General features: G+C 35.5%; 3 protein-coding genes across 4 annotated transcripts in view; 1 reads left to right on the forward strand and 2 right to left on the reverse strand.

Annotated features, from left to right (window-relative positions):
* On the forward strand, window positions 889-5,898 carry LOC104782508 (protein trichome birefringence-like 33). 2 transcript variants are annotated; one of them, XM_019244999.1, is made up of 6 exons: window positions 889-1,299; window positions 1,399-1,621; window positions 1,719-1,890; window positions 1,986-2,185; window positions 5,029-5,187; window positions 5,381-5,898. In XM_019244999.1, the coding sequence occupies exons 1-6, from the start codon at window positions 1,116-1,118 to the stop codon at window positions 5,718-5,720; spliced, it is 1,278 nt and encodes a 425-aa protein (XP_019100544.1). In that variant the 5' UTR covers window positions 889-1,115; the 3' UTR covers window positions 5,721-5,898. The 2 variants fall into 2 exon arrangements, with proteins under 2 accessions (XP_019100544.1, XP_010505759.1); XM_010507457.2 differs by lacking the exons at window positions 889-1,299; window positions 1,399-1,621; window positions 1,719-1,890; window positions 1,986-2,185 and adding exons at window positions 3,635-4,040; window positions 4,140-4,362; window positions 4,460-4,631; window positions 4,727-4,926.
* Window positions 7,999-9,331, reverse strand: LOC104782510 (abscisic acid receptor PYL6). Its single transcript, XM_010507460.1, has one exon. The coding sequence runs from the start codon at window positions 9,069-9,071 to the stop codon at window positions 8,427-8,429; it is 645 nt and encodes a 214-aa protein (XP_010505762.1). The 5' UTR covers window positions 9,072-9,331; the 3' UTR covers window positions 7,999-8,426.
* The window catches only part of LOC104782511 (dehydration-responsive element-binding protein 2C-like), a 3,610-nt gene continuing 2,055 nt past the window's right edge, over window positions 12,086-13,640 (reverse strand). The window contains exon 2 of the mRNA XM_010507461.2: window positions 12,086-13,288. Coding sequence (XP_010505763.1) covers window positions 12,289-13,288 — 1,000 coding nt within the window. The 3' untranslated portion in view covers window positions 12,086-12,288. The remainder of the gene's footprint in view (window positions 13,289-13,640) is intronic.

Here is a 13,640-nt window from a genome sequence, read left to right on the forward strand (position 1 = left end):
CAATAGACCAACCTAGATTGTAGCGTTTAGAATAGTATTATTGGCTTAGTGTTTTGCTGGATGGAGAAGTGTGTACAAAGAAGAACAGTGCGAGCCAACTGTACTCGAGGTTGAAAGCCCAACAAATTCTCAACTAATCCCAATCTTCATCTCATATAGAACTCTCTGCTAATAATAATTAGAAGAAGAAAAACAAATCGCTAGAGTATGATTCTGTTTCATCTCACATTTTTCAGTCTCTATAATTAATATTAATAAATGTTAACCGTCGATTTTGCTCTATATTGTTTTCTAAGTAACAACAAAAGTCCACTGGACAAAAGTGAAGACAATGATGTTTCATCTTTACAAGTCGATCAACATGTACGAAAACACCTCAAGGACACTTGGCTTCGAAGCTAAGTGAAGTTATATTACTCAACTCCATCAATCATCATCATCATCTCAAATTTTCCTATAGCTACAAATTAAAAGCCTAAGAAATTAACATTTTTGTTCTTTTTAACAAAAGAAGCTAGTGATTGAATCATAACCATCTAGGTTGGATTTAGTCAAACACAAAACTAACTAGATATAGTCTAATGGTGAACTCAGGGATTGTCTTAAAATCAGTGTCAATTACCCGATTACTTTAAAACAAACAGAGACATACATATTTGCTGAAAACACGAATGAATGAATTACTATTAAATACCTTTTCGATATGTCAATACAAAATAAATGGATTAAATCTTACGAAAAATCATTAGTTAGTATAGACAACCACTCTGTTGCGTCAACAGTTACCTGCTCACCACCCTAAGTAAGGACTAAGGAGTATTATTTTGCTAATTTTACAAAATTTCATCACCTAATATAATCATAACCAATATTGTCAATCACCTAATCATCATTGTACAATACACATATTTAGTATTTCTTGAAGCAATTCCAAGATAAGTTCTTTTTTTGGCGTCCTCCTCCCACATCTTATTTGCAGGTTGATGAGAAATGAGATCATCAAGAACCCCAAAGTTTTCATTTCTTAATTTATCCTTCTCTTTTCCTAATACTATTTGAATACTGAAATCACATTTTGTGACACTCATCATTCTTCTCTTTTCTCATTCCTAAACATGAAGCCTTCATCACCAATTTCACTCGCTACTTCTTCTCTTGCAAGAAAAACTCGTCTTTCTCCTTACCTCTTCACACTCTTAGCCTTCATCCTCTTCGTCTCTGTTCTCTATGGTGAAGATTTCATGTGCATCTTTGGCCAGCTTGAGCCCAACTTCGTCCTCCAGCCTTCTCGAACACCGGGTAACGTTTTGTTCATTCACCCTTAACATTTGTTTGAATTCTTGTAGACAATGAGGAGTTGAGATCGTGTTTTCTTTTGAAATTTCTTGGATTCTTAAGAGAAGAACAAGAAGACGGAGAAGCTTGCGTTTGCTATTGGGAAAACAGAGGAACGCTGTGATGTGTTTAGCGGCAAATGGGTGAGAGATGAAATCTCCCGACCACAGTACGAAGAATGGGAGTGTCCGTACATTCAACCTCAGCTTACCTGTCAAGAACACGGCCGTCCCGATAAAGATTACCAATTCTGGCGGTGGCAGCCCAATCAGTGCGATCTTGCCACGTAAGAACTCTCTCTATTCACTCTGTTTCCTCTGTTTCATGGGTTTAACTCTGTTTTCTCCGTTTCATGTGTTACTCTGTTTTTCTCTGTTTCGTAGATTCAATGCAACGTTGATGCTGGAGACATTGAGAGGGAAGAGGATGATGTATGTAGGAGACTCGTTAAACCGTGGAATGTTCGTGTCCATGGTCTGTCTTCTTCATCGTCTTATCCCTGAAGATCAGAAATCAATGAAAACCAATGGTTCCCTCACTGTCTTCACTGCCAAGGTAAATATATCTACTTTGAAAACTTCAAATCATCACTCTTTTAGGGGTTCCTCTGTATTGCAACATTTCACCTGGTATATTATCTTTTTGCTCAGGAGTATAACGCGACGATAGAGTTCTATTGGGCGCCGTTCCTTCTAGAATCGAATTCAGACGATGCAATTGTGCATAGGATCTCAGATAGGGTTGTGAGAAAAGGGTCAATAAACAAACATGGTCGTCACTGGAAAGGCGTCGATATAATCATCTTTAACACTTACTTATGGTGGATGACTGGATTGAAGATGAACATCTTGTAAGNGTTGGGTTTACGCTTTTCACTTCATCTTGCAGGGCTGTTGTGGTTCAATATTTTCGAGATTCGGGGGGTCTAGTCGTGGTCAACGAACCTCATATTCTCAGGTCAACTTCTGAGTAGTCACAGCATCTGATCCATGGTCTGTAGACAATTCACCAACCTGGCCTTGACTCGTCCAACCAATTGCAAACGTCGCTAGATTTTGATACTCTTTGGCCATTATATGACTGCAAGTTATAAGGTCCCTCTCCTTTTCATCTTGTTATGTCATATATCCCTTTAGAAACAAAAGAATCTTTGTTTATTGCATAGAGAAAACAATGTGACGCCATTGCGATCTAGGGCCTTTCCCATTTCCAGTATTTTCTCTTTAGAAATTATTGTCGTGGTTTCTTGACGCTGATCTTGAAGTAATGTTAACCGCTGTGTTGATGTTTTAGACAATTATTCTTTCGAGAAAATCCTTGCACTATATAGGGTTTCTGATCTCTCTCTTCTTTCTCTCCGACTTATGCTGATAGACGAGTAATCAATGTTGTGTATAGAGATGTTGCAATAGACCAACCTAGATTGTAGCGTTTAGAATAGTATTATTGGCTTAGTGTTTTGCTGGATGGAGAAGTGTGTACAAAGAAGAACAGTGCGAGCCAACTGTACTCGAGGTTGAAAGCCCAACAAATTCTCAACTAATCCCAATCTTCATCTCATATAGAACTCTCTGCTAATAATAATTAGAAGAAGAAAAACAAATCGCTAGAGTATGATTCTGTTTCATCTCACATTTTTCAGTCTCTATAATTAATATTAATAAATGTTAACCGTCGATTTTGCTCTATATTGTTTTCTAAGTAACAACAAAAGTCCACTGGACAAAAGTGAAGACAATGATGTTTCATCTTTACAAGTCGATCAACATGTACGAAAACACCTCAAGGACACTTGGCTTCGAAGCTAAGTGAAGTTATATTACTCAACTCCATCAATCATCATCATCATCTCAAATTTTCCTATAGCTACAAATTAAAAGCCTAAGAAATTAACATTTTTGTTCTTTTTAACAAAAGAAGCTAGTGATTGAATCATAACCATCTAGGTTGGATTTAGTCAAACACAAAACTAACTAGATATAGTCTAATGGTGAACTCAGGGATTGTCTTAAAATCAGTGTCAATTACCCGATTACTTTAAAACAAACAGAGACATACATATTTGCTGAAAACACGAATGAATGAATTACTATTAAATACCTTTTCGATATGTCAATACAAAATAAATGGATTAAATCTTACGAAAAATCATTAGTTAGTATAGACAACCACTCTGTTGCGTCAACAGTTACCTGCTCACCACCCTAAGTAAGGACTAAGGAGTATTATTTTGCTAATTTTACAAAATTTCATCACCTAATATAATCATAACCAATATTGTCAATCACCTAATCATCATTGTACAATACACATATTTAGTATTTCTTGAAGCAATTCCAAGATAAGTTCTTTTTTTGGCGTCCTCCTCCCACATCTTATTTGCAGGTTGATGAGAAATGAGATCATCAAGAACCCCAAAGTTTTCATTTCTTAATTTATCCTTCTCTTTTCCTAATACTATTTGAATACTGAAATCACATTTTGTGACACTCATCATTCTTCTCTTTTCTCATTCCTAAACATGAAGCCTTCATCACCAATTTCACTCGCTACTTCTTCTCTTGCAAGAAAAACTCGTCTTTCTCCTTACCTCTTCACACTCTTAGCCTTCATCCTCTTCGTCTCTGTTCTCTATGGTGAAGATTTCATGTGCATCTTTGGCCAGCTTGAGCCCAACTTCGTCCTCCAGCCTTCTCGAACACCGGGTAACGTTTTGTTCATTCACCCTTAACATTTGTTTGAATTCTTGTAGACAATGAGGAGTTGAGATCGTGTTTTCTTTTGAAATTTCTTGGATTCTTAAGAGAAGAACAAGAAGACGGAGAAGCTTGCGTTTGCTATTGGGAAAACAGAGGAACGCTGTGATGTGTTTAGCGGCAAATGGGTGAGAGATGAAATCTCCCGACCACAGTACGAAGAATGGGAGTGTCCGTACATTCAACCTCAGCTTACCTGTCAAGAACACGGCCGTCCCGATAAAGATTACCAATTCTGGCGGTGGCAGCCCAATCAGTGCGATCTTGCCACGTAAGAACTCTCTCTATTCACTCTGTTTCCTCTGTTTCATGGGTTTAACTCTGTTTTCTCCGTTTCATGTGTTACTCTGTTTTTCTCTGTTTCGTAGATTCAATGCAACGTTGATGCTGGAGACATTGAGAGGGAAGAGGATGATGTATGTAGGAGACTCGTTAAACCGTGGAATGTTCGTGTCCATGGTCTGTCTTCTTCATCGTCTTATCCCTGAAGATCAGAAATCAATGAAAACCAATGGTTCCCTCACTGTCTTCACTGCCAAGGTAAATATATCTACTTTGAAAACTTCAAATCATCACTCTTTTAGGGGTTCCTCTGTATTGCAACATTTCACCTGGTATATTATCTTTTTGCTCAGGAGTATAACGCGACGATAGAGTTCTATTGGGCGCCGTTCCTTCTAGAATCGAATTCAGACGATGCAATTGTGCATAGGATCTCAGATAGGGTTGTGAGAAAAGGGTCAATAAACAAACATGGTCGTCACTGGAAAGGCGTCGATATAATCATCTTTAACACTTACTTATGGTGGATGACTGGATTGAAGATGAACATCTTGTAAGTTGTAACCATTTTTAAAAAGACTTAACAAATTCATATAACTATACATATTATTCACATTAGACTGGTTTCTGATATGGTTTTTGGGGGTATATATAGGCAAGGATCGTTTGATGATAAAGAGAAGAATATCGTGGAGGTTTCGACTGAAGATGCTTACCGGATGGGTATGAAGAGTATGTTGAGATGGGTGAAGAACAATATGGATCGTAAGAAAACTAGGGTTTTCTTCACAAGCATGTCTCCAACTCATGCCAAGTTAGTGACTTTGACCGTTTTGATCGAGTATCACATAGATTGAAAAGTTCAGTCATGATACACACTGACACCGTGAACTGCTTAAAATTTTACTAATCACATAGACAAATTGATTGTTTCTTTCTTAACAAGAAACATACTAGTTAGGGCTTTTTGTTGAACTTGTTTTTATCTGGTTCTGTGACTGTATCAGGGGCATAGATTGGGGAGGTGAACCGGGTGAGAATTGCTATAATCAGACAACACTTATAGAAGATCCAAGCTACTGGGGATCAGATTCTCGTAAAAGCATAATGAAAGTGATTGGAGAAGTGTTTCGGAGATCGAAAACACCGATAACGTTTCTGAACATAACGCAAATGTCGAACTATCGTAAAGATGCGCACACGTCGATATACAAGAAGCAGTGGAGTCCACTTACAGCGGAGCAGCGGGAGAACCCGACGAGCTATGCGGATTGTGTACATTGGTGCTTGCCTGGCCTTCAAGATACTTGGAATGAGCTTCTCTTTGCTAAACTTTTCTACCCTTGACAAGTACAAAAATAGTTTCTCCGTTGAAATACGACACCGTTTTGGTTTTGAGTTTGGATTGAGGTATTGTCGATAATTTTTAAAAAAATGTAGTCATGGACTTGATATTGTCTCGGTTTTTTTTGTTATAAGACAAAAGGATTTCACAAATCAAGATTGATAAGTAGTTTCAAGTTAATGTATGTAGCAAAAACAAAAAAAAAGTGATCTATAGTGTAAGTTTTGCTAATTTATATAGATAATATTATGATTTTTTTTAATTATTACAAAAGAAAATTAAAACTTTGTACATGACCTTATTAACATTTCTTTTTTCATTATATTGATTCAGATACTCGGTTAATTGTTGTAAAAACTTAACAGAAATATCAATTTCAAAAGAAAATATATTTGTAATACATTTGTTACACAAAATTTGAAAGTACCGGTTAACCCAAGCTTCGGTTAAGGGTGGAAATGGAGGTCTTCTTCATGTTATGTATTGAAATTGGTTTGCCTTTTTCAGACACACCCGTATGGATAAATCAGAAACGACTAAAGGATATAGTTACTTTTTATTGAAAAATTTGATTTCTTATTTTATTTATAGGACTTAAAGTGGTAGATAGCCCAGCTAAGAATATGAACTATTTGCCTTGCTTTTTAAAAAGTATGTAATGTATACATCACAGCTATGTACGTTATCACAATCTTTTATGCATGTTTATATATGCTATTTGAATTATAAAGATAACTAGTTAAATAAAATACTAATACTACTTTATAAGCAACATGCCACATTGGAATATACAAACCCCCAAATTAAAAGCGTATCTCTCTCTCTCTCTCTCGATTAATTGCTCAGAATTTCATATTCACACGGGAAAATACATACTATTATGTTACTTGCTTATGTAAGTAAAAATAATAATATGAAAATTCTTATAGGTTTATTATAATAGATGAATAAAAGTAAAATCAAATAGGTGAGTTTGAATGTAAAAAAAAAAAAAAAAAAAATGTTAGGTGGGTTTGAATGTCATTTTAGAAAAGACCAAAAGAAGAGAAAACATTAATAGGCCTCCTTGCCAACTTGCACCTCAACTTGCAATACCCTTCCTTCCTTCCACGACAATGTTTACATATCATAATATTTCGTCGTACTCATTATCATAATAATCATTTATATAAATCAATTTGTTTTTTTTTACTTTTAAAATTTATGGAATATATATTTTTTTTTTCTGAAAAGGTGTCAAAGAATAGTAGCAACTTTTTTTATTTTCCTTGCAACTTGCATGTTTTGTTTTGTTTTCATTTTTTCTATTAACAAGTTGGGTTTTATTACACCACCCAACTTGCATTTTACGTACGATCATACTCATGAATTCTATATATGTATGTATGTATTCAATTTTGAATTTGGTTTTCACAAGTCTCGAAATCTCACTAGTTAATTAATTGAAAAGTAACTACTAACTCGTTTTGCTTTTTTGGAAAACTTTGAATGTCTTTTCATCTTGTTCATTGGATTCTTCATATTAAACAAACAAGCTAGATAATCTTATTATAAAGTTAAGTTTTTATTCATGAGATAATAATATAGGGCAAGGAAATGCAAGAAAGTAATTATTTTTGAAATTTGAATTACTGTACCACTTCACGCATCCCAAAAAACAAAAACAAATGGAGGAATATTATCATTTTTTGGTGAGTGAAGAAAAAAATGTTGATGGTAAAGTTGGTTGATGAAATGACAAAATTATATGAAAGTTTTCAAGTTTGCGAAATAGGAAAATAAATAATGCTGCTCTTCATGCCAAATTTCAGCATTACCTGTCACCAATCATTTTTGGCCTTGCATTACGGATATTTATTATATATAATAATATAAATTTATAACTTAAAAATAAATTCACTTTATGGATCGAGTTATCGTGAGTTGATGTTATTTCATATTGTTCCTTTGTGTTTCAAATGTGGAATGGTCTGATATATAAAATGATCAGTTAACTGAAGAGAGCAAGTAATACATCTTAAGGGAATTAATTATGTATAACTACATAGTTTCCTTAATCATTTTCTTTGGATAAAGAAAAAACGGATCATATGGATCAGCACATGCATGGGTTTTCTGATTGCCCACAATTGTTCAGATCTCTTCTAAGTATTAGTACTATATGCCAATGATTATATTAATCAAATTGTTTAAATTTTAGAACATTATATAGTGTATGATAAAGATATAAAATTCTAGTTAGATATCATAACCTCGGACGACATAAGTAAACAATACTCATTAGCTAAAATCACTATATTATTTCATGGTTAAGCAAAGATACATATGTAAAGTAACCCGGGGGAGAAGAATATTATGAGAAAACCTAATTAAACAACCAATGTTTTGTTTATTAAATTTTAGAGCTACGAGAGACTGTACAAAAGAGTTCAAGAAGAAATGGTTTTAAGGGTAAACTTAAAGTATCGTAACACTTTTAACAAACCCTAAAACCCTAACTTCGAAAAATCAAAACCATCTTCTTCGTTGTTTTTTGTTTTGTGTAGTTTCGAAAAATCCCCGATGATAGATAAATAACTTAAATCTCGAACCCAAACCCACCTCGAGAATCCCAAAAAATAGAAGAAGATAAATTTTGAAAGAGGGAATAAAGAAAATAAAACAAAAATAAAAAAAAAAGTTGGGTAATGAAAAATATAAAAATGTGATTACGAGCGTTTAGACGTGTTCTCGGCGAGTTTAGCCAAAGACAGCAAGTTGCACCGTACGATTGTATCTGCAAAGCTACACGTCTCTTCCTTATCGTTACCCGCCGGTACGTCAACGACGTATGACTCAATGACACGTGTCCTCTTCTCGCCGTCGTCGGAGTCCTCCGACTCGTGCACCGTCGTCACGGACCTGTAGTTCATAAGCCTGTGGTCCCCACCCACGACGCTGAAACTGATGACGTGGCGATCATCGTCCATGATCTCAAGCCGCTCTAAGCTAAACGCAGCGGGGAGACCAGAGACGACTCGTACCTCTCTCACCGATCCAACCTCATGACCGTCTCCGAAAGCAACGTGACAGCTCCTAACGAAGTGCTTGTACGCTTGAGGGTGTTCGAAGCGTCTCAAGATCGACCAGACGGCTGAAGCAGGAGCCTCTACGTCTTGTACCACGACGGAGAAGCACTGAGAAGGACCAACCACGTGCGTGTGGGAACGCTCCACGTGCTCCGGAACATCAGGCATCCCGCGCGTGAGGCTCACTTTTTGAACGTGTTTGTGGTGGTGGAGATAGTTGTTTACGGTGGCGTTGGCTGCTTCTGCGGTGGTGGAAGATCTCTGAAACTGTATCGACGTTGGCATTTTACAAGCAAATGATCTTCTCTTTTAAAAATATTTTCTCTCTCTCTCTCTCTCTCTATAAGAAAACAAATGGGTGTTTCTTCGTGAGGTTGTATGAACGAGATATTTACATAAGTATATAAGGACAGAGTGTTTACATATAAAAATGCAAGTATGTGGATTAGGAAAGAGAGAGAGAGAAGAAGAAGGATGTGTTTTAGTTTGTGTGGGTTCGTCGGTTGTGTCCACTTTTGGGATTTGTTTGGAGTTTGTAGTTTCACAGTTTCACTTAATAAGAAACGTCTCTCTCTCTCTCTTTATATCAAGGACCGGCCCGGTTTCCCACAAAAATCTATCGACTGGTTCTCGATTGTATAACCGGTTATTTAAATTTGAGTTTTTTGTTTGTTTTTACTTGCCTGTTCATGACTTGTCATCACAAGGAATGTGCATGTAGACGTAACCATAATTTCATTAAATACTATATACACGCATTACTCAAATTAGAATCTTGAAGGGAATAGATTTTGACTACTCAAATATCACATAAGATAATGAGAAATAATTTCTCTATCTCGCCGATTATTATAACGGTGTTTACCAATAGAGTTAAATCTAAAATGTTTAGGAATGTCAATTTGAAACTTAAACATGATCACTATGGGTCGGGTTGGTTAAGCTACATATATACTTAAGGGGCTATACAATATAGTTTATGCATAGTTTTGGTACGGAAACAAATTATTGGATGGATAGACCTTTGGTTTTGTGATGGCTGAGCAAAAAGATTAGATGTGTTTGTGAATTTCATTGGAAACTTCCGACAGCGGTAAAATTTTCAAAAAATAACTACGATAGAACTTTGAATATTCCACGTTGGTGAAGATAAATCATGTCGTGGGTCCATCATAATTATCTTTCCTCATCTTGTAATCAACTTGAGCGTTTTGACAGTACTAAAAAAGTATTTAATCAAATTCCTTTTTCAAACAAATAAAATAAGAGAATATTATAGAAGAATTAGATAAAACTCAACTAAGCAGTTTGCTAAAAAGTAACTACCATAAAGAAGTCATGAAAAATTGGACAAATTGGGTGTGTTTTGTTTTCTTCCACAAACATATATTCAAATCAAACGAATGAATAGATTGGACTCTTGAATTTGAGTGGTGGGCATAATAACAAAATTAAACACTCAATTTGGAAATACAATAAAGGGTGATTTTAATGCATTAGATTTCCAACAACTATATACAACTATACATATTCCCAAGTAGTCCTAGTTGTTAAGAATAATACGAATAAGGTCGACCAATTTGCATTGCTAATTATACATTTGTTTATGTAGAATAAGAAGAAAAGAAAATAAAGTTACAATTTGCAATTTTTTGCACAGTCCTCGATGTAAAGATTGCTCATCATGTAAGCTTTCGGGTTAGGTGACATAATCACTCACCAATTATCTTACACACAAATTACTGAATACACCATAGATTATACAAGTTGATGTGGAATATGTATTCTTTTTTTTTTCTGAATTTTTTTTGTGAATTAACAACTATTCTGAACTAACATCTATGAAAATCATTTTTTTACCCTAAGAGTAATAAGAAGAAGAAAAAAAGTTAAGTGCAGATTCCGAAAATAAATTCAAGTTTTCCATCTTGCTTGTTTGTTCTGCATCATCTACATAATTATACAAAATCCTTGTTATTCTTCTGTTAATGATGAGTGTTCTCTTTGACAGAAAACATAAAACCAGTATGATATTACGATGATAAATTTGGGTTTTATTTATATAATCAAATCTCAAATTAATGCCTTAAACGAATTTGGAAACATCATCAACGAGAGAGAAACAACAAAGTTTGTGGTAAACTTTGTTTTGTCAGAACATGTATTATACAAAGTTTGAATTCGAAGTGGTGAAATAACATTTATACAAACAACTCGACTACATGTCATTAACTCTTTCTGCTATCAACTTACAGTTCATAATGAGTATCAGAGATAATTTTAGATATTTTTTTAGAGTAAAGCCGGTTGTTTGTTTGTTTGTGAAAATTTGTTGAGCGAGAGAACAAAAATCTCCAACTGCATTATAAAGAAAATGCACTTGAATATAAAAAATCATAGTCAGTATTGAAATTTTTATTAAAAAAAATAAAATAAAATAATGATATATTATCATTAAATTCGGTGAAGACATTTGAGTGAATCAGATAACAACGTGAAATGCAAGATATTATAGACAAAAAAAAATGTACTAAATGGAGAAATTGTCCAAAAGAGTTGCATCTCATTCTTATGGAAAAGAGAAGGTGTCTCACATTGTCAAAGGGAAATTGTGGAGGAGCAATGGCCAAATCCACCAAATTGTTTGGATAAATTAATTAACAGTTTGGCAACTTGTTTTCTTCATTTTCTTCTGAAAAGTTCTGAAGATCTTTAAGATTCGAGCAAGAAACACGATCTTTGGAGACCAAATATGGAATAAATTAAATTAAAAAATCCCCCATTTACTAATATAAAACTATGTCCCATTGGCACTTTCAAATAGGACCCAATTTGCACTTCGTAGAAAATACAGATAGATAAATTATTCTCTAATACCACATTTGTATTCTATCAATTTGCTCTTTGTATATTATACACTTTTTTTTTTCTTACCTCATTGCTTATGTAATCTCATACAACCTGAGGAAAGTCTTGAGACCATAAAGTTCCACTACTAAAGTTTCCAAATTTAATAAGATGACAACTAAACTAAGCCAAGTAATTTGATAGGAGAGAAGATCTACTAGTTTCTTGAATAATCAAAACTTGCAAAGTCAACAAAATCACTAACGCAACCATCGCATTATTATTCCATCTCTACTCCCTAAGATGAAAATTAGATGTGAGAGTTTGGGTGCATAAAGGAACCAACCAACAAATTATATTCAAATTTCATAGATCATAGGCTTTATATGTACCCCCCCCCCCCCCCCCCCCCCNCCAAACTTCAAAGATCAAAAACTTTATAGGCTTTTTAATTTATCAAAACTTCCTATAAATCCAAACTTTGAAAGAAGGAATCATATTGAACTTGTCCTACGTTACCTAACCACATTAACTATGCATCAAAACCATTAACATCAGCAAGTATCATCAGCAGCTTCAAAGAGAGTCAGCAGTAACGGCTAGATAGTCTCGGAGCAGTATCACAATCTTAGGCCAGTCATATGAATTTATGATCTTATGTAGCGCCATGAACATCTTTCCCTCCTCCAAAATCCAAGTCCTCATGTACGTCAAGATCCTGGAACCTGCGATGGTCTAAACCAATACCATTGTTCTCCATTTCACTCTGCTGCGTGTAATGATATCCATAATCAACTTCAGGATTAGCAATCTCCATGGGGTTGAGGCTCTCGGGCAAGTTAGCATCTTGAAACTGCATTTGGTCACTGAAGTTTGGCTTTCGATTAACTTGACACTGCATAGTGTCTTGACCAGACGCATTGTTGTCATCTCGTATACCCAACAGCTCACTGATATCAAATGTTTCGTCCACATCAAATCGGAATGGTGCTTGATCATTGCCATTTCCCATTAACCAATCATCTAAGGTCTCTTTTTTCGATTCCTGTCCAGTTCCAAAAGCATCAACCGAGTTAGGTTCCCTCTCTTCCTCTTTTACGTTCAGCTTCTCTTCAATACACTGAGAACTATCAAAGGTAACATATTCATCGCTACTACCCTCTAGTTTCGCCTGAGATATCACATTTGTATCATAGCGTGCACAAACTTCAGATTTATCAGAAAATGCAGTGACCGAGCCAGACACAGTGGCGGCAGTAGAAGAAGAGCCATTAGTAGTGAAATGAGGAAGATTGAGCCGGGCAGAGTAACCATACATAGCTTTGGCAGCCTCGTCATAAGCCAATGCAGCTTCAAGTGAAGTAGAGAAAGTACCTAGCCATAACCTACCACCTTTGCCTGGCTCACGGATCTCAGCAACCCATTTACCCCAAGTCCTCTGTCTAACTCCTCTATACTCACAATTCCCATTTTCAGGTCCTCCTTTACCTCTCATACAACCCTTTCTGGAACCTTTAGTAGGAGCCTTTCGGATTGGTTTAGGAACACCACCATCGATGTAAGAAGAATCTGTCTCGGTCAGCTGGTTGTACTCTCTCCATTTCCTAAGAATCTCAGCTACATCTCGTTCTCGTTCTCCGCGTGACTTCCTTTTCCTGGGAGAATCAAAATGCATAGAAGCAAGATTAGCTACCTGCTCGAGAACTCCCATTACCTCTCAATACAAAGCACGTTCCAAGGAAACAATTTTTAAAACCTCCAGAACGTAAATCAAACACCCCAAGTAGCTAAAAGGAGAAGTTTTTTTTATTTTCACAATCTGCAGGCATCATAACGAGCAAAACAAAAAAAGTGCAATCACGAACAAAATAAGAAACAGAGCAAACTCAGAAACAGAGATTCACCCTAAAACTCAGAGAAATGAAGAATCTACCCATGAAAACTAACTTATACTTTCGGTAGAGCCGTAAAGGCACCACATTTAACGATTGTTTAAGCTAAAAACAT

This window comes from Camelina sativa, chromosome 4 (genome assembly GCF_000633955.1).
Source record: "Camelina sativa cultivar DH55 chromosome 4, Cs, whole genome shotgun sequence".
In the NCBI taxonomy this organism is placed as follows: Eukaryota; Viridiplantae; Streptophyta; class Magnoliopsida; order Brassicales; family Brassicaceae; genus Camelina; species Camelina sativa.

Excerpts from the sequence above, each read along its gene's own strand:
- LOC104782510 (XM_010507460.1), bottom strand. The coding sequence starts at position 9,071 with ATGCCAACGTCGATACAGTTTCAGAGATCTTCCACCACCGCAGAAGCA.
- LOC104782508 (XM_019244999.1), top strand. The coding sequence starts at position 1,116 with ATGAAGCCTTCATCACCAATTTCACTCGCTACTTCTTCTCTTGCAAGA. Across the intron at positions 1,300-1,398 it reads CCAGCCTTCTCGAACACCGG|AGAAGAACAAGAAGACGGAG; the intron begins GTAACGTTTTGT and ends TGGATTCTTAAG. Across the intron at positions 5,188-5,380 it reads ATGTCTCCAACTCATGCCAA|GGGCATAGATTGGGGAGGTG; the intron begins GTTAGTGACTTT and ends TGACTGTATCAG.